The sequence below is a fragment of the Rhincodon typus genome, chromosome 23 (genome assembly GCF_021869965.1).
Source record: "Rhincodon typus isolate 14 chromosome 23, sRhiTyp1.1, whole genome shotgun sequence".
NCBI lineage: Eukaryota > Metazoa > Chordata > Chondrichthyes > Orectolobiformes > Rhincodontidae > Rhincodon > Rhincodon typus.
Window position 1 is genome coordinate 47,187,323 of NC_063354.1, and position 23,060 is coordinate 47,210,382.

The 23,060-nt window shown below is 41.9% G+C and overlaps 1 protein-coding gene across 1 annotated transcript in view; it reads right to left on the reverse strand.

Moving 5' to 3' along the window:
- Nucleotides 1-23,060, reverse strand: part of LOC109934118 (xylosyltransferase 2) — a 149,917-nt gene that overhangs the window by 53,832 nt on the left and 73,025 nt on the right. The window contains exon 5 of the mRNA XM_048611157.1: nt 9,807-10,009. Coding sequence (XP_048467114.1) covers nt 9,807-10,009 — 203 coding nt within the window. The remainder of the gene's footprint in view (nt 1-9,806; nt 10,010-23,060) is intronic.

Below are 23,060 nucleotides of genomic sequence, written 5' to 3' on the forward strand. Positions count from 1 at the left end.
GATGAAGGGTCTAGGCCCGAAACGTCAGCCTTCCTGCTCCTATGATGCTGCTTGGCCTGCTGTGTTCATCTAGCTCTACACCTTGTTATCTCAGATCTTCCAGCATCTGCAGTTCCTACTATCTCTGATACAATCTCCTTTTTAATGGTTCAGCTTATTATGTCAGCCATTATTGCTGCTCATCTCACAGTTGCAACGCTTTGCTCCCCAGCGTGGATTCTTACTGTGGAAGGCAGAGTTGTAAATTCTTCTAAGAGAATAATCTCTGTTATCAGCTTCACGACTGGCTTCAGCTTCTAACACTCATATCCACCAGTCAAAATTACCTTGCTTAACCCTTTCAAATTCAATACACATTTGCCCAGGCTGCTTCCTTAAATACCAGAATCTTTGCCTACCTGCCTTGGGCTCTAACTCGCATGCAGCCAATGTATTTTTCTTCACAGTTCCATAATCCCAACAAAGCTGCTCTGAAAAGGAAGCATAAATTTCCTGTGCTTTTTTGTGAACTCATTCTGCATGGGCATTGCCCAGTCCTCTTTTTCCCAATTACTTTCTAGCCACTTTCTCAAATAACATGAAGAGTGCCTCCACATCCATTTCCTCGAATTTGGTAGGGTCCATGCAAACTTAAACATTTCCTCACTGGACTTTAAATTATGACTCAAATTCTCCCCCTGCAATCTGCATCACCATCTGTCAGCTCCTGTTTCAAATGCATCTTTTCAAGCTAATATTTATATTCCCTTGCTTTTTCTCTTTCTTGAAGTTTTAATTCTAATTTTCTCATTTTCATTCTTGTCAATTCTATTCCCTCATGCTTTTCTGCTTTTTCCTGGTCTTCTTCTACCATTTTGAGTTTCTTCATTTTCTCCTCATGCTCAAGCTGCTTTGACCATAACTGAATATCACCTGAATTCACTATCCAGAATACGTGACTTCTCCTGTACATCCTCTAAACAGCAGCTGTGCGAGTACCTCAATTACCACCGTCTCCTTAGCTCTACCAGGCAATGCTACTTTCACTTTACCTGCCAAATTAATCAACCGGGGTTTTGAAAGGTTCAGACACTGCCAGGAACAATGCTGCCACATGCAGGAAATCCTTTACTATTTCTAATGCCATGTCTTAAATACGAACATCACATCCCAAATCCTCATCGTTGTGACTCAAATCAAACATGGACAAATCCCCCAAAATTTAGTTACACCTCACTGGGGCAGCATACAGGAAATCAATTCCCAGCATTCCCAGAGTCATCACAAAAATTGCAAATGTTTAGAAGTACTCAGAATTCCCCAATTTACCAGTCTTCTAAATCTGGGTTGACAGAAAATGTTGTACTTACAATGAGTATCAGGTAACTTATTGTTCAACCAGTTCTTTTCCCAATTTAGTAGGTAATCAAAAATACAGAAAAAAAATGGTCTTGACAAACTCTCTTTTTCAAAAAGGGAAACAAAATATAGATACCTATAGGCCAATTAGCAATAACATCTGTCATTGGGAAAACATAGTCAATTATTAGTATGTAATAGTAAAGCATTTAGAAATACAAAACACAATGAAGCAGACACAGCATTTGTCAGAATTCTTTGATGAGAAAAGTTAGACAGATAAATTGAAACCAGTAGTAGTGGAATCAGTGGAAAGACAGCAAAAAGAGGGATTACGGGGTCTTCATGCGTCAACCATAAAAAGCCAACGTCCACATGCAGCGGGTAAGAGGGAAGGCATGGTCTGTTGGCCTTTACTTCAAAGTGAATGGAGTATAAAAATAGGGAAGTCTTGCTAAAACTGTACAAGGTATTAGTTAGACCGCAACTGGAATTCTGTGAGCAGTTTTTGTCCCCTTATTTGAGCAAAGCCATACTGGCACTGAAGGCAGTCCAGAGAATGTTCTATAGATTGATCCCGGGTATGAGGGACTTTCAAAAGATCATTATTTCACATCAGTTTTCACAGCAGACTGCACTAAATTAATATTATCAAGCTGGATAGGCTTCAGAAGAGATTCACCAGGACGTTGCCAGGAATGGAGGGTTTGAGTTATAACGAGAGGCTGGATAACCTGAGACTTCTTCCATTGGAGCGTAGGAAGTTCAGAGGTGGCCTTATAGAAGTATATAAAATTATGAGAGGTACAGATAAGGTGAATGGCAGGTGTCTTTTCCCTAGGGAGGGGGATTTCAAGACTAGGGGGCATATTTTTAAGGTGAGAGGAGAAAGATTTTAAAAAGACATGATGGGTAATTTTTTTTTACACAGAGAGTGGTTTGTGTGTGAACTTCCAGAGGAAGTGGTGGATGTGGGTACTATTGAAACATTTAAAAGACATTTAGATAAGTACACGAATAAGAAACATTTGGAGGGATGTTGGCCGAGCCAGGCAGGTGGGATAATTTAGTTTGGGATTATGGTCAGCATGGACTGGGTGGACCGAAGGTTCTGTTTCTGTGCTCTATGACTCTACTACCTACTGAATAGTAGCAGGTAATGGAGAGATGATAGAAAGGGAGGAGCTTGGGATAATCCTCATTATTTGGGGAAAAAGTACTATACAAGCTACTGGGATTGAAAGAAGACAAGTCCCCAGGGCCTGATGGATCATAAAGGAAGAGGCAAAAATGATATTGGGTCAACGAGACAAGAAGGCGTAGAGCTGGATGAACACAGCAGGCCAAGCAGCATCAGAGGAGCAGAGCTGACGTTTCGGGTCTGGACTCTTCTTCAGAAAATGAAGAAGGGTCTAGACCCGAAACGTCAGCTTTCCTGCTCCTCTGATGCTGCTTAGCCTGTTGTGTTCGTCCAGCTCTACACCTTGTTATCTCAGATTCTCCGGCATTGGCAGTCCCCACTATCTCTCTCAATGATATTGGGTCCACTGGTTATAATATTACAAAATTCTCTGGATGTGGGAAAGGCTGTAGTTGATTGGAGAAATGCTAATATAATTATTATTAAGTTATATTATTATATTATCCCTTACTCAAAAAGGGAGAGGTAGGAATTAGGAAACTATAGACCAGTTAGTTTAACATGCATTGGTGGGAAATTGTTAGAATGCATTTTTATGGACGTAATAACATGGTATTTGGAACATCAAAATTCAATCCATCAGAGTCAGCATTGGTTTTATGAAGGGTAAATAATGTTTAACAAATTTGCCGCTCTTCGAAGAGGTGGATAATGGGGATCCTGTAGATATAGTCTTTCTGCACTTCCACTAAGCATTGAATAAGATGCTGCAAAAAAGGTTAACAAAAGATAATGGGGTTAGGGGTAATTTATTAGCTTGATAGAATATTGGCTAACCAACAGAAAGCAGAGAGTCAGGGTAAATGGCTCTATTTCTGGCTGACAAGGTATTGGGTTTGGTCCACAGACTCCAACTATTTACAATCTGTATTAGTGATCTTGGATTCAGGGATAGACGTACTGTAGGTGGGAAAGTCATCTGCAATGAAGAAATAAGATATTTATAAATGGATATGGATAGGTTAGGTGAATGCCAAAATCTGGTGGAATAAGTTTAACGTGGATACGAATGAGGTTATCCATTCTGTTTGGAGGAATAAAAAGGCAAATTATCTAAACCAAGAGAAACTTTAGAATGCCTTGGTGCAGAGGGATTGGGTGTCCTCATACATGAATTACAGAAAATTAACATGCAGGTATAATAGGTAATAAGGGAGGCAAATGAAATTTTGGCATTTATTGCCAAATATAAAAGTAAGAAAAGTGTTGCTGCAACTGTACAAAACATTCCTGAGACAGCACCTGGAGTACTGTGTATAATTTCGGTCCCCTTACTTAAGGAGGGATATAGTTGTATTATAGGCAGTTCAGAGGAGGTTCGCTAAATTGATTCCAGAGATTAGGGATTTGTCTTATAAAGATAAAGTTCAATATAAAGAATGAATCTTATGTTGAAAGGGATTTGTCAAGATTTAAAAGAATAATTGTTACAGGGGACTGTTCTGTCAGGGACACAGACAGGAGATTCTGCAGCAGTGAGCATGAATCTAGTAGAGTATTTTGCTTTTCTAATGCCAGGGTTTAGGACATCTCAAAACGTTGAAGCATATTGTCAAAGGGGAGAGCAAGAAGCACGAAGTGATTGCACACATTGGTAGGAATGACATAGTTAGGGAAAGGGTTAAGGCTTTTCAGAGTGAATATAAGACATTAGATAGAAGGTTAAAAAACAGAACTTCAAAAGTATTAATCTCTGATTTACTTCCAGTGCCAAGTTCTAACGAGAGAAGGAATAAAAGGATGGGGGAGAGAAATCAATGGCTGAAGAGGTGATACAATAAGCAGGGATTCAGTTTCTTGGATCATTGGGATCTCTTCCAGGACAGAAAAGACCTATTCAAAAAGGATTTCATCTAAACTGAAAAGGGACCAATATCCTGGTGGTGAGATTTGCTAGTTCTATTTCGAGAGCCTGTAAACTTTTAGAGAAGGGGGACCAGGGGCTTCCTAAGTAACAGTAAAAATAGAAAGAAAGATGAAGATGGTTCTGAATGAGAAAAGATCAAGCTAATTAGTAAAGAAAGACAAGAGAGAGTCAGAGCACATAGTAACTCTGAAGAATTAAACTGCATTTATTTCAATATAAGAGGTCTTAAAGGTAAGGCTGATGAGCTCAGGATATGTATGGGAACATGGAACTGGGACATCATAGCCATTACAGAAACTTGACTGAGGGAAGGACAGGACTGGCAGCTCAATGTTCCGGGTTTTAGATGTTATTGGAAGGATAGAAAGAGAGGCAAGAGAGGAGGGAGAGTGGCATTTTTGAGCAATAAAAACATTATTACTATAATTAGGGAAGATATTTCTGAAGGATCATTTAGTGAAAATATATGGGTTGAAATAAGAAATAAGGAAGGGATAATCATCTTTTTGGGATTGTAATATAGGTCCCCCCCACAGTCAGAGGGAAATTGAGAAGCAAGTATTTAGAGACATCTCAAATATGTTCAAGAATAATAAGGTTGTAATAGTAGGGAATTTTAATTTTCCAAACATTCACTGGGACTGCAATAGTGTTAAAGGGTTAGACCGCGAAGAATTTATTAAGTGTGCTCAAGAAAACTTTCTTTATCAATACGTAAATATTCATATTAGAGAAGGAGCAAAACTTGAACTTCCCTTGCAAAATAAGGCAGGGCAAGTAACTGAAGTGTTAGTAGGGGAACAATTTGGAACTAGTGATCATAATACTATTAGTTTTAAAATAGTTATGGAAAAGGAAATGCCTTCCATAAAAGGTCAAGTTCTTAATTGGAGAAAGGCAAATTTTAAGGGTATGAATCAAAAACTTTCGAAAGCTGATTGGAATAGACTGTTTGTAGATAAAGGACAACTGACAAGTGGGAGGCCATCGAAAATGTGATAATGAGAGTTCAAGGCATTATGTTCCTGTTAGAGTGAAAGGCAAAAATGCTAAGATTAGAGAATAATGGATAAATAAAGATATTGAGGTTCTAGTGAAGAATAAAAAAAATCATATTTTAGATACAGACAACTGGGATCAACTGGATCTCTTGAACAGCATAAAGAGTGTAAGGGCATTCTTAAGAAGAAGATCTGGAAGGCAAAGAGGGAAATAAGATATCCTTGACAGATAAGGTTAAAGATAATCCAAAAAGATTCTACAAATACAAAAAAAAAGCGAGAGCAACTAGAGAGAGAGAGTAGGACCCCTTAAAAATCAATGAGGTTGCCCTTTTGCATTGAACCTCAGGAGATGGGAGAGATATTAAATGAACATTTTGCGTCAGTTTTCACTGTTGAGAAAGAAATGGAGTCTAGAGAACTCAGGAATAGAAATATTTGTATCATCTATAAATATACGTGCAGTACTAGAGGACTGGAGGGTGTCTAATGTATTACTGTTTACAAAAGGCTGTAAGAAGAAGCCTGGAAACTATAGACCTATGGGTCTGACATCAGACTGGGTAAGTTGTTGGATGGGATTCTGAAAGATAGGAATTACATACATAGGGATAATCAGCATGATTTTGAGAGAGGAAAATCACGTGTCACGAACTTAATTGAGTTTTTTAATAAAGTAACCAAGATGATTGATAGAGGCAGAGTTGTAGACATATTTTTCTTGGACTTTAGTAAAGCCTTTGACAAAGTTCTGCATGGTAGACTAATTTTTAAAGTTAGATCACATGCGATTCAGGGTGAGACTGCCAATTGGATACAAAATTGGAGTTACAGTAGGAGACAGAGGGTGGTGGCAGAGGATTGTTTTTCAGACTGGAGGCCTGTGACCTGTGGTGTTCCACAGGAATCAGTACTAGGTCCACAGTTGTTTTTCATTTGTATAAATGATTTAGATGAGAATATAGGAGGCATGGTTATAGGTTATATGAGAATATAGGAGACACCAAAACTGGTGGTATAGTGGACAGTGAAGAAGGTTACTTAAGATTACAAAAGGATCTAGATCAATTAGGTCAATGAGCTGAGGCATGGCAGATGGATTTTAATTTGAATAAATGTGAGGTATTGTGTTTTGGTATTACAAACAAGGACAGGACTTATATAATTAATGGTAGGGCCCTGGTTAGTGTTGTAGAAGAGAGAGACTTAGGGATTCTGCTACATAATTCTATGAAATCTACATCACAAGTAGACAGGGTGGTTAAGGCAGCATTTAACACACTTGCCTTCACTGCTCAGACTTTTGAGTATAAGAGTTGGGACGTCATATTGAGGTTGCACAGGACGTTAGTGAGGCCTCTTCTGGAGTACTGAATGTAGTGCTGGTTGCCCTGTTACAGGAAGGATATTATTAAACTGGAGAGGATTTACCAGGATGTTGCCAGAAATGGAGGGTTTGAGATATAAAAGTAGAATGGAAAGGCTGGATGTTTTATCACTGGAGCGTAGGAGTTTGAGGGATGATCTTATAGAGGTTTATAAAATCATGAGGGACAAAAATAAGGGTATTTTCCCTACAGTTCAAAACTAGAGGGCACATTTTTATGGTAAGAGGAGAAAGATTTAAAAAGGACATGAGGAGCAACTCTTTTTTACACACAGAGTAGTTCATGTGCAGAATGAACTGCCAGAGGTACAGTTACGACATTTAAAAGACATTTGGATAAGTTCATGAATAGGGAAGGTTTGGAGGGGATGTACGTTAAACGTAGGCAGGTGGGACTAGTTTAGGTTGGAAACATGGCCGTTGTGGACTGATCGGACTGAAGGGTCTGTTACCATGCTGTACGACCCTATGACTCTACACACTACTGAGTGGAAAACACTAGACTGCTTTATAGGAGAGACTAGCTCTGCACTAATCTAAAGGCAGGTCCAAAACTTGCCTCAAATACATTTAATTTAAATTTAACACAACTTCATATTGACGTAGAAAGGACTTGTACATGTATAACACCTTACACAACCTTTGACTTTCCCAACAGCATTTCAGCCAGGGAGAAAATGTTCACACTGCTCAGAGCAGTCACCAAGACACAGCTGTGTGACAAATGGAAGAAAACTGGAGAAGGCACACCCGGGCAGGACTTATATAGTTAATCGTAGCGCCCTGGAAAGGGATATACCTAGGGTTACAGAGACCTGGGGGTGCAGGTGCATTGTTCTTGAAAGTGGAGTTGCAGGAAGACAGGATAGTGAAGAAGGCATTTGGTATGCTTGTCTTCATTGACTGGTGCATTAAGTATATGAATTGGGGTGTCATGTTACCGTTGTACAGGACATTGGTGAGGCCACTTTTAGAAAACTGTGTACAACTCTGGTCACCCTGCTGTAGGAAAGATGTTGTGAGACTTGAAAGGGTGCAGTCAAGACTTATAGGGATGCTACCAGGATTGGAGGGTTTGAGCTGTAGGGAGAGACTTGAATGGGGGCCTTTTTTTCCCTGGAGCATTGGAGGCTGAATGGTGACCTTATAGACATTAATAAAATAAAGAGGAACATGGATACAGTGAATAGCCAAAATCTTTTTTCTAGGGTGGGGGAGTCCAAAACTAGAGGGCATAGGTTTAAGGTGAAGAGGAAAGATTTATAAAAAGGACCTGAGGGGTAACTATTTCATGCAGACGGTGGTATGCGTACTAAATGAGCTGCCAGAGGAAGTGGTGGAGGTGAGTACAATTACAACATTTAAAAGGCATCTGGATGGGTACATGAATAGGAAGGACTTAGAGGGATGTGGGCCAATTACTGGCAAATGGGGCTAGATCAGAATGAGATGTCTGGTCAACACGGACGAGTTGGCCCGAAGGGTCTGTTTCCATGTGGTATGTCTCTACGTCTCCACGAGAAATTGTGCCATTCAGGCCTATACACTCTGGAGTTCAGAAGAATGAGTGGAGTTCGAATTAAGATGCTAAAGGGGGTTGACAAATTTGACATAGATGGCACATTTTCTCATGTGGGGCAACCTTGAGGGAAAGATCAGTTTTACGATAAGGGGTGGCAGATTTAAACAGAGATGAGGAGAAATTACTTCTTTCAAAGGGTTGTGAATCTGTGGAATTCATTCCCTCAGAGAATGGTGGATGCTGGAATATTGAGTAAATTTAAGGAGGAGATCGATTTTTAATTAGTAATAGTGATAGGTCATGCAGAGTGGGCAAGAAAGAGGAGTTGAGGCCAAGATCAACCACGAATAGGTTTGAGGGGCTGAATTGCCTACTCCTGCCCTAGTTATTGTGTTCTTCTCTCATACGGTTTTCAATTTGTGGAATTCTGCAAAGAGTTGTTGAGGCTAGGTCATTAAGTTCATTCAAGGTTGAGACTGACAGATTTTTAAAATCAGTAACAAAATCAAGGATTAAAGGGAAAAGGCAGAAAAGAGGAGTTTAGAATTATCAGATCAGCCATGGTCAATGGGCCGAATGGCCTACTTCTGCTCCTTTATCTTACTGTCTAACCTGTGGACCAATCAAACCTTACAGATGGAAAGTTTATCCGTCAGTCTGGAACAGGATGGTACAGTAGCTCAGTGGTTAGCAATGCTGTCTCACAGTGCCAGGGACCCGGGTTCAATTCTACCCTCGGACAACTGTGTGCGTCTATGTGGGTTTCTTCTGGGTGTTCCAGTTTCCTTCCATAGTCCAAAGATGTGCAGACCAGGTGGATTAGCCATAGGAAATGCAAAATTACAGGGATAGGGTAAGGGGTGGGTCTGGGTGGAATGCCCTTCTTAGGGTCGTATGGGACAAATGAGCTGCTCCCACACTGTAGAGACACTTTACAAATTGAAATTTGTAAATGTAACTCAACAGCCATTCTATGCAGCAAAACTCCAAGAGGCAGAAGACGCCCTCAGAGGAGAGTTTTGACCAAGGAGAAAGTGAAAGAGAGAAGAAATGTTATCTGTCGAAGGGATGTCAGCTAGTATGTACCAAAGCCCCATAAATAGTGGAATTAGGAACCTTCTTTCACCTTCCCAAAATTACAATTCTGAGAAAGCCCATCTGTACCAGAAAAACGCCACTTACTCAACATAAAAGCCATCACAGCTGCCAGATCTGACCTCAAGTGTTGACTGTTTGCTTCAGTAATAAAGAATTTAACAACAGGCCCTTATGGCATATCATAGAGATGTATTTTTTCTATAAGTATTCTTTTTTCTCATCTGCCTTAATCCTAGTTTCTGTAAATTTTTAACATTAATTTTATCTCTTTAGCTTTAAGGAACTATCAGTAATGCCTTAGAAAAATGACAATAATGAAACATCAGTGCACCATACAGGGCACCAAACAGGAGCTCTTTAATTTCACCTTCCCATCATTCAAAGAGACTGACCTAGTGGGGTAGTCAGTGGCACTCAGGTTGATGAAATAGTCCCAGTCCCAGTCTGTCATTTCCAGTAGATCTTTCATGCACTGCAGATACATCTTCAGCAGACTTGCCCCTCCCCAGATTGTAACCATTCGCCATGAGGTTATCCGGATGTTTGGGTATTGCTGTGCCAGCTTCAGTGTCTCTCTGTGCAGGTAATTGGAACGCTGCAGGTTCAGAATAGCAAAATTATATGTAAAGGCTTAAAAGATTGGAAAGAAAAAAAGCTAATTCACACAAAGCACGCTCCCATAAACAGTAGTAAGATAAGTAACCAGATAATCTGTTTAATATTGTTTGACAGATAAATATTGGGCACAAGAACAACTTTCCCTTATGATGCACCTTTAAAATGGTGAAACATCCCAAGGTGCAAAACAGGAACAGTGTGAATAGAGTCATAGCACCATTTTTGGCACAAAAGAGGCCATTTGGCTCATTGAGTCTGCGATGGCTCCCCTTGGAGCAATCCAGACAGTCCTACACCCCCAATCGATCTTTGTAGTACACAATTTATTGTTGAGTGTCCTTCCAATTTCCTTTTGAAATCATTGATTCTTTCTTCTTTCACCACACACAGACACATTTTTTCATCATGATTATTATTGGGCAAAACTGTCACTGACCTACACGAAGATGATCCAAACTTAAGTCAAGTGTTTAGTTTTATGGGGTGTCCTAAAGGAGGTGGGAGGGAATTCCAAACTTAAAACCTAGGCAGCTAAAGGCACAACCACTAATGGAATTAAATCGGAAATGTAAAAGAAGGTAGAGGAGGAGCGCAGTAAACTTCCCTGTTCTCTTCAAGCGTGCCATGAAATCTTTTAGATCAACGTAGATCAAAATCGGTACATGGTTTAATGAAAGATAGATTAAAGAGCTGTCTGAATAAGTAAATGGGACCAGTAGTTCATTGTTGAACGGCAGAGAGGGTACATGAAGATAATATGTAAATGTTGTAAGTATGTCCTTTCAAAAGGCTTGGATGAAGTACCATTTAAAAGACCCATTTGGAAAATGGATGCACATGTATTTAAGGGATATTGATATCTTGGATACAAGTTTTCTGCAAATTCGGAATCAAAAAGTACAAGTGAACAAACGGTATAGTCATTAGAAAACAGAATCCTGTGGAGTCCCCCAACGGGTCGAATGAGTGTTTTGGTTCATTTACATTTACAAATATAGAGCATGGACTTCAGGATAGGAACACATGTTCCAAGCTTGTAGCTCGGTCAGAACATTAGCACATTTTACAGAGTGAACAAGAATGTGGCAAATTCAGGAGAGCCCACTGGTGAAATTATACATGATGATGAAAAGCAAATTGAAAAAGAAACATTTGCATTTATATAAAGCGTTTTCACGATCACCAGATGTCTCAAAGCACTTTGCAGTCAATGAATTACTTCGAAGTGTAGTAGCTGTTGTAACCAATTTGCAATCAATAAATGCCCACAAACAGCAAGGTGATAACAGCCAGACAAGTTGTATTTACTGAGATGTTGAAGTGAGGGACAAATATTGGCCAGGGCACAGGGAAGAACTCCCCTGCTCTATTTAAAATAGTATTATGGAATCTTTCAAATTCACCTGAACAGATACTAGACCTTCATTATTTCTCTATTTGTTCACACTTTACTGGCTAGGCCAGCATTTATTGCCCATTGCTAACAACCCTGGAAAGGCAGTGGTGAGCCGTCTTTTAAGCCACTGCAGTTCTTGGGGTGTAGGGGCACTCACTATGCTATTAAGAAGGACGTTTCAGAGTTCTAACATAGTGACAGTAAAGACACCGCAATATAGTTCCAAGACAGGATGGTCTCTGGCTTGGAGGGGAATCCGCAGGTGGTGATGTTCTTCAAGGTGGTGGAGGTTACTGGGTTTAGAAAGTGTTGTCAAGTATCTATGGTATATACTGCACTGCATCTCTTACAATGGTATATACTACTGACACTGTGTGCATGGCTGATGAAAAAGAAACTGAAAAAGAAAGCTGCATTTACATAGAGCACTTATGTGATCACTAGATATCCCAAAGCATTTTACAGCCAATTAATTACTTTTGAAGAGTAATAGCTGTTGTGATATACATCAGTGAAGGGAGTGAATGTTGAAGATGATAGATGGATTGCCCATCAAACAGGATAATTAATCCTGCATGGTTTCAAACTTCTTGAATGTGGTTGGAGTTTAGGGCAAGTGGAGAGTGTTCCAGCACAGTCCTGACTTGTACCTTGCACATGGTGGACAGGCAATAGGAAGACAGGAAATCAGTTACTCACTACAGAATACCTTGTCTCTGACTTGCTTTTGCTTTCATAGTATTTATATGGCTAGTTCAGCTTCTAGTCAATAGTGGAGGATTCTGCAATTGCACATTTAAGGGGAGATGGTTAAATTCTCTCTTAAAATGGTCGCTGCCATGTCCTGGGCTTTCCCTCCATTGGGGCCTGGAGTATTTGTGCAGTCTCATCTCCTGTTAGTTGCTGAATTGCTCACCACTATTTATGACTGGATATGGCAGAACTGCAAAGGTTAGGTATAATTCATGATTGCAGAATCACTCAGCCCTGTTTATTCCATGTTACTGGAGTTGGCATGAGTGATCCTGTGTTGAAGCTTCACCAGATTAACAGCTAATTTGTGGCATGCATGGTGCTGCACCTGGGATAGGCTAGGCCATGAGGGTGCAAATTGCTGTTGAATACAATTCTGCAGCTGATGGCCCACAGTGCTTCATGGATGTCCAGTCTAGAGGTGCTAGACCTGTTCAAAGTCTGACACATGTATCATGTGGAAGTGCTATACGATATGATCGGGGCTATTCTTAATATGAAGCCAGAACTTTATCCCAACAAGGGCTATGCTGTGGTTACTCCTACCGAGGATTTTGTGGACAGAAGCATCTGTGGCAGCAGACTGGTGAGTACAAGGTCAATTCTGTTTTTCTGCTTCTTGGTTCCCTCATCACCTGCCACAGGCCATGTTTCTTTAGGACTCAGAGGTAGTAGGAACTGCAGTTGCTGGAGAATCTGAGATAACAAAGTGTAGAGCTGGATGAACACAGCAGGCCAAGCAGCATCAGAGAAGCAGGAAAGCTGACGTTGAGCCTAGACCCTTCTTCAGAAAAGCAAGCACTGATGATCAGAGGGACTTTGGTGTACATATCCAGAGGTCCCTTAAGGTATCAGGACAGGTGGATAAAGTGGTTAAGAAGACATATAGTATATTCGCCGTTATTAGCCGAGGCATAGAGTTTAAGAGCAGGCAGGTTATGCTGGAACTGTACAAAACATTGGTTACGCTACAGCTAGAGTGTTATGTGCAGTTCTGAAATCCACATTATAGGAGGGATGTGATAGCACTCGGGAGGGTGCAGAGGAGATTTATCAAGATGTTACTTGAGCTAGAGATTTTCAGTTAAGAAGAGAAATTGGACAAATTGGGCATGTTTTCCTTAGAGCCCAGGAGATAGAGAGGGGACAAGACTGAGATGTATAAAATTATGGTGGGCATAGATACGGTAGAACACAGCAGGCCAAGCAGCATCAGAGGAGCAGGAAAGCTGACATTTCGGGCCTAGACCCTTCATCCAGCTCTACACCTTGTTATCTCTCTTTAGGACTCAGCCAGTTTGGTTGGTAATACTTCCACTGAGCTACTCTCGATGACAGACATTAAAGTCCCCAGTCCAGAATACACTCCCTCCCCTTGCCACCTCAGTGCTCCCTCTGAGTGGTGTCCTTTACACATGGAAGAGCACTGATGGTGGGTGGGATGGGTGGGGTGGGTGGGGGGTTGGTGAGGGGCAGGGAGTTGGGGCTGTGCTGGGGAGCAGACATAAGTGGCAATCACGTGGCAATTTCCTTGCACACGTTTGACCTGATGACACGAAACTTCATAGGACACCATAAATGTTGAAGACTCCCAGGGCAACAACTTCCTACGTTAATACCTCTGGTGCATCTGCCAGGGAGATCGGACATATCCATTGATGGTCATGTGTGGAATAATTATTGAGTATAAGTATGACTGTGACTAGTCTGTGGGACAGCACTCTCAATTTGAACTCACACATTGACAGCACAGAAAAGCACCCTGCAACCCATCTTGTCCATGCTAGTCAAAATCAACTACTTAACCATTCTAATCCCATTTTCTAGCCTCGTATGTCTTGCCATCACATGTGTACCTCCAAATACATCTTCAATAATATGAGGGTTTCTGCCTCTACCACCCTTCTAGGCAGTGAGTTCCAGCTTCCTACCATCCTCTGGGTGAAAACATTTTTCATCACATCTCCTCTAAACCTTCTACCCCTTATCTTAATCTATGCCCCCGGTCAGTAATCCCTCCATCAAAGGGAGAAGTTTCTTTCTGTCTACCGTATCTATGCCACCATAATTTTATACATCTCGGTCATGTCCCCTCTCTATCTCCTGGGCTCTAAGGAAAACATTCCCAATTTGTCCAATTTCTCTTCTCAACTGAAAATCTCTAGCTCAGGTAACATCCTGATAAATCTCCTCTGCACCCTCCCTACATCTGAACCAGGAAGCCCAGGTTCAAGTCCAATCTGCCCTGGAGATATGTAATAATATTTCTGATCAGATCAATTAGAAATATCTATTGAAATTCATTGGTGAATGTTCACCAGTTCTCAGTAGGAATGGGACTACTATTGCATTCAGTTCTGGTCGCCACATTACAAGAAGGATGTGGAGGCTTTGGGGAAGGTGCAGAAGGATGCTGCCTGGCTTAGAGGGTATGAGCCATAAGGAGAGGCTAGAAAAACTCGGGTTGTTTTCTCTGGAGTGGCGGAGGCTGAGGGAGAATTGATAGAAGCCTGTAAAATTGAGATGCATGCATAGGGTTAATGGTCAGAATCTTTTTTCCCAGAGTTGAAATGTCTAAAACTAGGGGGCATGCATTTAAGGTGAGAGGGGGAAAGTTCAAAGGTGATGTGAGGGGCATTTTTTTTACACAAAGAGTGGTAAGAGTATGGAACATGCTGCCGGGGTGGTGGTGGCAGCAGATACAATTGGGACACTCAAGGGACTTTCAGATAAGCACATGGATATGCAAGGAATGGCGGGATATGGACCAAGGACAGGGAGAAGGAATTAGTTTATTTTGGGCCGAAAGGCCTGTTGCTATGTTGTACTGTTCTATGTTCTGTGATGAATGGTACGACCCTGGGAAGCACTGATGATCAGAGGGACCTTGGTGTACATGTCCAGAGGTCCCTTAAGGTATCAGGACAGGTGGATAAAGTGGTTAAGAAGACATATAGTATATTCGCCGTTATTAGCCGAGGCATAGAGTTTAAGAGCAGGCAGGTTATGCTGGAACTGTACAAAACGTTGGTATTGCCACAGCTAGAGTGTTATGTGCAGTTCTGAAATCCATATTATAGGAGGGATGTGATAGCATGCACCTTAAATGCATGCCCCCTAGTTTTAGACATTTCAACTCTGGGAAAAAAGATTCTGACCATTAACCCTATGCATGCATCTCAATTTTACAGGCTTCTATCAATTCTCCCTCAGCCTCCGCCACTCCAGAGAAAACAACCCGAGTTTTTCTAGCCTCTCCTTATGGCTCATACCCTCTAAGCCAGGCAGCATCCTTCTGCACCTTCCCCAAAGCCTCCACATCCTTCTTGTAATGTGGCGACCAGAACTGAATGCAATAGTAGTCCCATTCCTACTGAGAACTGGTGAACATTCACCAATGAATTTCAATAGATATTTCTAATTGATCTGATCAGAAATATTATTACATATCTCCAGGGCAGATTGGACTTGAACCTGGGCTTCCTGGTTCAGATGTAGGGACACAGCCACTGCACCATTGGAGACATCATGTATCATGTATTCCCCTGTCTTACTTGTACTGTCCAAGTGCATTAATTCACAATTATCTGACTGAATTCCGTTCGCAACTGATTAGCACTCTTCGCCTATTATCTAAGGCTAACCTCCTCACGATTTACTACTTCATCAGTTTTTGTTATCATCTGCACCTGGAGTTATATGCAGGGGAGGTCAAGTAAGGACAGCAAATATCCTACTATAAAGTGCATCAGACCGTTTTTAGGACGATCAACGTGGTCGTCAAACTTCATATTTTTACCAAAGTTTGCCTATCTGCCATAATGAGATTTGAAATGTCCTCAGTGCATGAGCCTGGGAATCTTGATTAGTAGTCTAATAATATTGACACTACGCCACTGACTCCCCTCCTAAACGTTGCTATTGTATCTGCCTCCACCACCTCCCCAGCAACGCATCTCAGGAACTCACCACCCTCTGTGTAAAAAAACTTGCCTCTCACGTCGCCTGTAAACTTCCCCTACTTTTACCTAGTAATTGATATTTCTACCCTGAGAAAAAGACTCTGATTATCCATTCTATCTATGCCTTTCATAATTTTGTAAACTTCTATCAGGTCACTCCTCAGCCTCCCACATTCAACTGAAAACAAACCAAGTTTGTCCAAACACTCCTCGTAGCTAATATCCTCCAGACTAGACAACATTCTGGTAAGACTTCTCTGTATCCTCTCCAAAACCTCCTCTTCATGCTGGCAATGTGGCAACCAGAACTGTATGTAATATTCCAAGTGTGGCCTAACTAAAGTTCTACACAACTTTTTCTTAAATTTATTCACGATACAAGAGCATCACTGGCTAGGCCAGCATTTACTGTCCATCCCTAATTAGCCACAGGGCAGTTAAGAGTCAACCACATTGCTGTGGGTCTGGAATCACATGTACAGTAGACCAGACCAGGTAAAGATGGTAGTTTCCTTCCCTAATAGACAAGGAAGGATGGGTTTTTCTAACAATTGACAATGGATCCATGGTCATCACTAGACTCTTAATTCCAGATTTTTATTGAATTCAAATTCCACCATCTACCATGGTGGGTTTTGAACATAAATCCCCAGAACATTACATGGGTCTCTGATTTAATAGTCCAACAATAATACCACTAAGCTATTGCCTCCCCTAAACTGCAACACAACTTGCCCAAGTTTATACTCTCTGCCCTAATCAATGAAGGCAAGCTTGCTACATGCCTTCTTGACCACCTTATCCACTTGCATTGCCACTTCCATGGAAATGTGGACCTGAACGTCCCTCTTCATGCTAATCCTTCTAAGGGTTCTGCCATTTACTATATACTTTCCCTCTGCATTAGACCTTCCAAAATGCATTTGTCTGGATTAAGTACCATCTGTCATTTCTCCGCCCAAGTCTCCAGCTTATCATACCCTGCTGTATACTCTGGCAAGCCCCCTCAGTATCCACAGCTCCCTCAATCTTTGTTTCGTCCACAAACGTACTAATCAGACCATCTATATTCTCTTTCAAATCATTAGTCACAGAAATCCAATCAGAAAAACACCCTTCCACTGCTACTCTATCTTCCATGAGCAAGCCAGTTCTGTATTCATCTTACAAGCTCAGAGGAAATCCCAGGTGACTTAAGGGTTATGGTAAGCGGGTGGGTAAGTAGAGCAGAGTCCACAAAAAGATCAACCATGATCTTACTGAAAGGTGGAGTAGGCTCAACAGGCCAGATGGCCTACTCCAGCTTCTATTTCTTATGTTCTCACGACATCATCTTATGCCAAAAGGCCTTGCTAAAATCCACATAGACAACATCCATTGTCCTGCCTCCTTCTCAATCATCTTTGTCGGTTCGTCAAAAAAAAATCAATCAAGTTTGTGAGACACAACCTCCTCTGCAGAAAGCCATGCTGCTGATCTATAACAAGTCTAGATTTTTCCAAATGTGAATACTTGGGGATTCAATGATGGTAATGCCACTGAATGTCAAGGTGAGGTGGTTAGATTGTCTCTTACTGGCGACGGTCATTGGTGTGAATGTTACTTGACATTTTTCAGCCCCAGCCTGATAGGACCCAGGTCTTGCTGCATTTGAACATGGATTGCTTCAATATCTGGAGTCCTGAGTGGTGCTGAACATTGTGTAATAATCGGTAAACATCCCCACTTCTGACCTTATGATGGAAGGAAGGTCATTGATGAAGCTGAAGATGGTTGTGCCAAGAACACCATACCAAGGGTCTCCTGCAGTAATATCTCAGGAATGAGATGATTAACAAACCAACAATCAACCATCTTCCTTTGAGCCAGGTATGACTCCAACTATCAGAGACTTTTCCCCCAAATCTCACTGACTCCAGTTCATGAGGGTTCCCTGATGCCACACTTGGCCATACTGTTGATGTCAAGGGCAGTCAGTCTCACTTCACCTCTGGAATTCAGTTCTTTTGTCTATGATTGAACCAAGACTGTATTGATGTCAGGAGCTGAGTGGCCCTGGCGGAATCCAAACTGGCCATCAGTGAGCAGATGGGGCAGTAATTTGGCTGGGTTGGATTTGTCCTGCTTTTTGTGTACACAACTGGACAAATTTCTACATTGTCAGGTACATGTCAGTGTTGTAACTGTACTGGAAGAGCTTAGCTAGGGAAACAGCAAGTTCTGGAACACATTTCTTCAGTACTATCACCTGAATGCCACCAGGGCCCATAGCAATTGCAGTAACCAATGTCTCCAACTATTTCCTGATACCATATGAAGTGAATCGAATTGGTTGAAGACTGGCATCCATAATGCTGGGGAGAACAGAACGACACCAAGGTGAATGATTCACTCGACACTTCTGGCCAAAGTTTGTTGCAAATGCTTCTGCCCTATCTTTTGCACCGTTGGACAGGCCTCTCCCATCATTAAGGATGGGATGTTTGTGGAACCTCCTTTTTCAATTGATTGTCAACTACACTTCACAACTGGATGTGGCAGGACTGCAGAGCTTAGTACTGATCCCTTGCTTGTGGGATTGCTTAACTCTATCCATCACTTGCTGCTTATGCTATGGCATACACGTAGTCCTGTCTGGTAGATTGATCTCATTTATAGGTAAGTCTGATGCTGTTCCTAGCATGCCCTCCTGCCCTTTTCATTGAACCAGGCTTGATCCCTTGGTTTGATGGTTGAGTGGGGGACATGACAAGCCATGAGTTTGCAGATTGTGTTGGAATACAATTCTGGTGCTGACAGTCCTCAGCACCTCATGGATGCCCAGCATGAGTTTCTAGATCGGTTCGAAGTCCAATCTAGCACGGTGATACGGTATTAACAATATGAAGGTGAGACTTCGTCTCCGCAAGGACTGTGCGATGGTCACTCTTACCAATACTGTCATGGGCAGATGCATCTGTGGTCAGCAGATTGGTGAGGATGAGGCCAAGTCCAATTTATCCCTCACCACTAGCCACTGACCCAGTCTAGCAGCAATGTCTTTTAGGACCAGACCAGCTTGATCAGTAGCGCTGCCGATGAGCCATTCTTCATGGTGGATATTAAAATTCCCCACCCAGAGTACATTTTGCACCCTTGAAACCCTCAGAACTTCCTCCAAGTGTTGTTCAACTTACAGGAGCACAGAGTCATCAGCCAGGGGAGGATGTCTCATGGTAATCAGCAAGAGATTTCCTTGCCCAAGTCTGACCTGGTGTCATAAAGCCTCATTGTGTCCACAGTCAATGTTGAGGACTCTCAAGGAAACTCCCTCCTGACTGTATACCACCGTGCCACCAACTCAGGTAGGTGGGACTGGTACAGTTTGGGAAACGTGGTCGGCATAGACTAGTTGGACCGAAGGCCTGTTTCCATGCTATATGACTCTATGACTCTTGGGTCTGTCCTGTCAGTGGAACATACCCAGGGATGGTGATGGTGGTGTTTGGGGGCATTGTCTGTAAGATATGATTCCGTGAGTATGACTATGTCAGTTGTAGCTTGACTATTCTATGAGACAGCTTCCCCAATTTTGGCACTAGCACCCAGATACCAGCAAGGAGGGCTTTACAGGGTTAACAGGGCTGTTTCTGCCATTGTCGTTTCTGGTGCCTTGGTCGATGCTACATGGTCCATCCGATTCCCTTTTTTTCGAGACTTCATAGTGATTGAAGCAATTGAGTGGCTTGCTAGTCCAATTCAGAGGGCAGATGAGTGTCAACCAAATTGTTGTTGGTCTGGAGTCATATGTAGGCCAGACCAGATGAGGACAGCAGATTTCCTTCCCCTAAGGTCATTAGTAAGCCAGTTGACTTTTCCCGACATTGACAATAGTTTCATAATTCCAGACATTTATCGAACTCAAATTCCATCATCTGGCGTGAAGAGGGAAGTGAGACTGGCAAAGGAAGAATGAGAGAATAGAATGGCTGTTAACATTAAAGGGAACCCAAAAATCTCTTACTGGCATCTAAATAATTATTTGGTGCTAAGCAGCAGGATATGGCCCCTTGGGGTCAAAAAGTTGATATATGCTTCGAGATGCAGGCAATCTACAATACTAAATGATTATGTTGCCTTTGTATTTACTGAGGAACAGGATATTGACAAAGTATTGGTAGAAGCAGTAATGGTAAAGGTACCGACGTGGTGAAAATGATTGGCAGGACGTTCTGGAAAGGTAGCATACACCTAGAGTGGATAAGGCACTTGTCCGGCTGGTTGCCCTAGGAAAATGGGAAGTGAAAATGAAGATTGTGGTAGGGCTTTGTACAATTTTCTAATATTCCCTAGCTATTGAGGAGCTTCCAAAGGTTTCAAGAGTGGTACATGCAATAAAGAGTTTAAATAAATTCCTAATAATCAGTCCAGTCAGTTTACCATCAATAGTGGATAAGATTTTAGAAATGAGAACAAATGTTACAATTTGAACTAAAGTTACGACTAAACAGACAGATCTCAGACTGAAACTGAATTTGTTCAATCCTAACCAATATGTTTTTTAACTTGTGGAGATCAGTTACTAAATATATTGTTAAGTAGCTGCCACTGTGTACACCTAACATGAAGAATAAAAGGTTTATTAAACAAAAAAAGAACAGAAATAGCTGAGAAACTCAGCAGGTCTCACAGCATCTGTGGAGACAAGGCAGAGTCAATTTTTTGGATCCAGTGACCCTTCTTCAGAACTGATTGTAGCGAGGAAAACATTGGTACACACGTTGAACTCAGGGTGGAGGTTGGGGGGTTGGGTCGAGGGGGAGGCCAGGAAGAGACAGATTAGCAGTAGTCCAAACAAAGGATTCATAGAATCACAGAATCCCTACAATGCAGAAAGAGGCCATTCGGCCCATCAAATCAACACAGATCTCTCCGGAGAGTACACCACCCAGGCCAAGCACACTACCCTATTCTCATAACCCTGCATTTACCATTGCTAATCTGCCTAACCTGCACTTTGCTGGACATTATGGGGCAATTTAGCATGGCCAATCCACCTAATCTGCACATGATTGGACTGTGGGAGGAAACCGGAGCACCCAGTGGAAACCATTGCAGACAGGGAGAGAATGTGCAAACTTCACCCAAGGCTGGAATTGAACCTGGATAACTGACACTGTGAGGCAGCAGTGCTAACAACTGAGACATCATGCCGCCCACAATGGCTGGGGAGAATGAAGAACTGTTGACGGTGAAAACGGGCCGGCTGTGATGAAAGTAGCCCATGTGATGACAAGACCTGGTGTGTGTAGTAGGAAAAGGACATGGAAGAAGGGGCAAAAACCTTAAAATTATTGAACTCAATATTCCGTCCTGAAGGTTGCAGGGTCCCCAATCGGAAAATGAGATGCCATTCTTCCAGCTTGCGCTGAACTTCACTGGAGCGCTGCAGCAAGCCCATGACAGAGATATTGGCCAGGATTGGCAGGCAATTGGAAACTCAAGGTCTTTTTTGCAGGCAGAACATAGGTGTTCCACAAAGCTCAGTCACATTTCACCTCCCCAGGGTAAAGGTGACCAACATTGTGAGGTCTGAATACAGTAGACTAGATTGAGTGAAGTGCAGGCAAATCGCTGCTTCACCTGCAAGGTGTGTCCAGGTCCTTGGATAGCAAGGAGGAAGGATTTAAACAGGCAAGTGTTACACATTCTGTGATTGCATGGGAAGGTGCTATGAGGGTGTGGGGACGTCCTGGGAGTGGAGGAAGAGTGGACCAGGATGTCTCAGAGGAACGGTCCCAACAGAAGGCTGACAAATGGAGAAGCAGAATATTTATCTCGTGACAGCAAACTGGTGGAGGTGACAGAAATGGCAGCTTATGATCCTTTGGATTTGGATGCTGGTGGGATGGACAGTGAGCACCAGGGACCCTTCTGGTGTTTAGGGAAGGAAAATAAGGCGTGAGGGCCAAAGTATGGGAAATGGGTGGGACACGGTTCAGGGCCGTGTCAACAACAGTGGTGGAGAATTCTCAGTTGAGGAAAATGGATATTTCTAAGGCCCCCCTGTAGAAGGTTGCATCATCAGAACAGAGAGAGAGAGAGAGAAACTGGGAGAATGGAGTGGTGTCTTTACAGGAAATGGGGTGTGAAGATGTATAGTCCAGGTAACTGTGGAAGTTGTTTTTTTTTTGTTTAAGGAAACTAATAAACTAGATTATACTAGACAAAAATAGCTGAGAAAGACTTCATTAAAAACACTTCAAAAAGCTTCAAATTTACACTATTCCCTTTATTCCAGCAATATCTTTACAATTACCCAAACCTCAATTAAGAGACAACACTATCTCCACACTAAGACTTCTTGCTCACAGCTGTAATCGGCTTCTTTTGGTAACATTTTTATGCCTTCATTAGATGTCATTTTCTTTAGCTGGTATCTTTCCAAGATACCTGACAGCATCTTATGAGCTTGTCGAATTGTGGACCAGGTTTGAAGGACAAAATGGCCTACTCCTGCTCTTAAGTCTTCCATTCCCATGTTTCCTACATTCCTGAGCTTTGACAGAGTTCCCTGATGGATGCTATGCTCCATATTTCTGAAAAAAACCATGCTTGGCATGTCTTAGAAGAAATACAGGGCTGTGTCAATTGGAGAAATGTTTGAGTGGACCACCAATCCAGTTGTTTTCCTCAAGTGATCTGGGCCATCATATTTCTCCAGTTTTACACTCTCTTGAAACTCATTTACTCCCCATTTCAATATCCTCTCTTGAATGCTATTTTACAGTGGAACTATAGAAGCAGGTTATTCTGTTTCTCCAGGTTATAATGCCATTCACTGAGATCATGGTTAATTGTGATTTTAATTCCACTTATCTGCCATTTACTTCATATTACTTGATACTTCTACCCAACAAAGGTTTAAAGAATGCAAT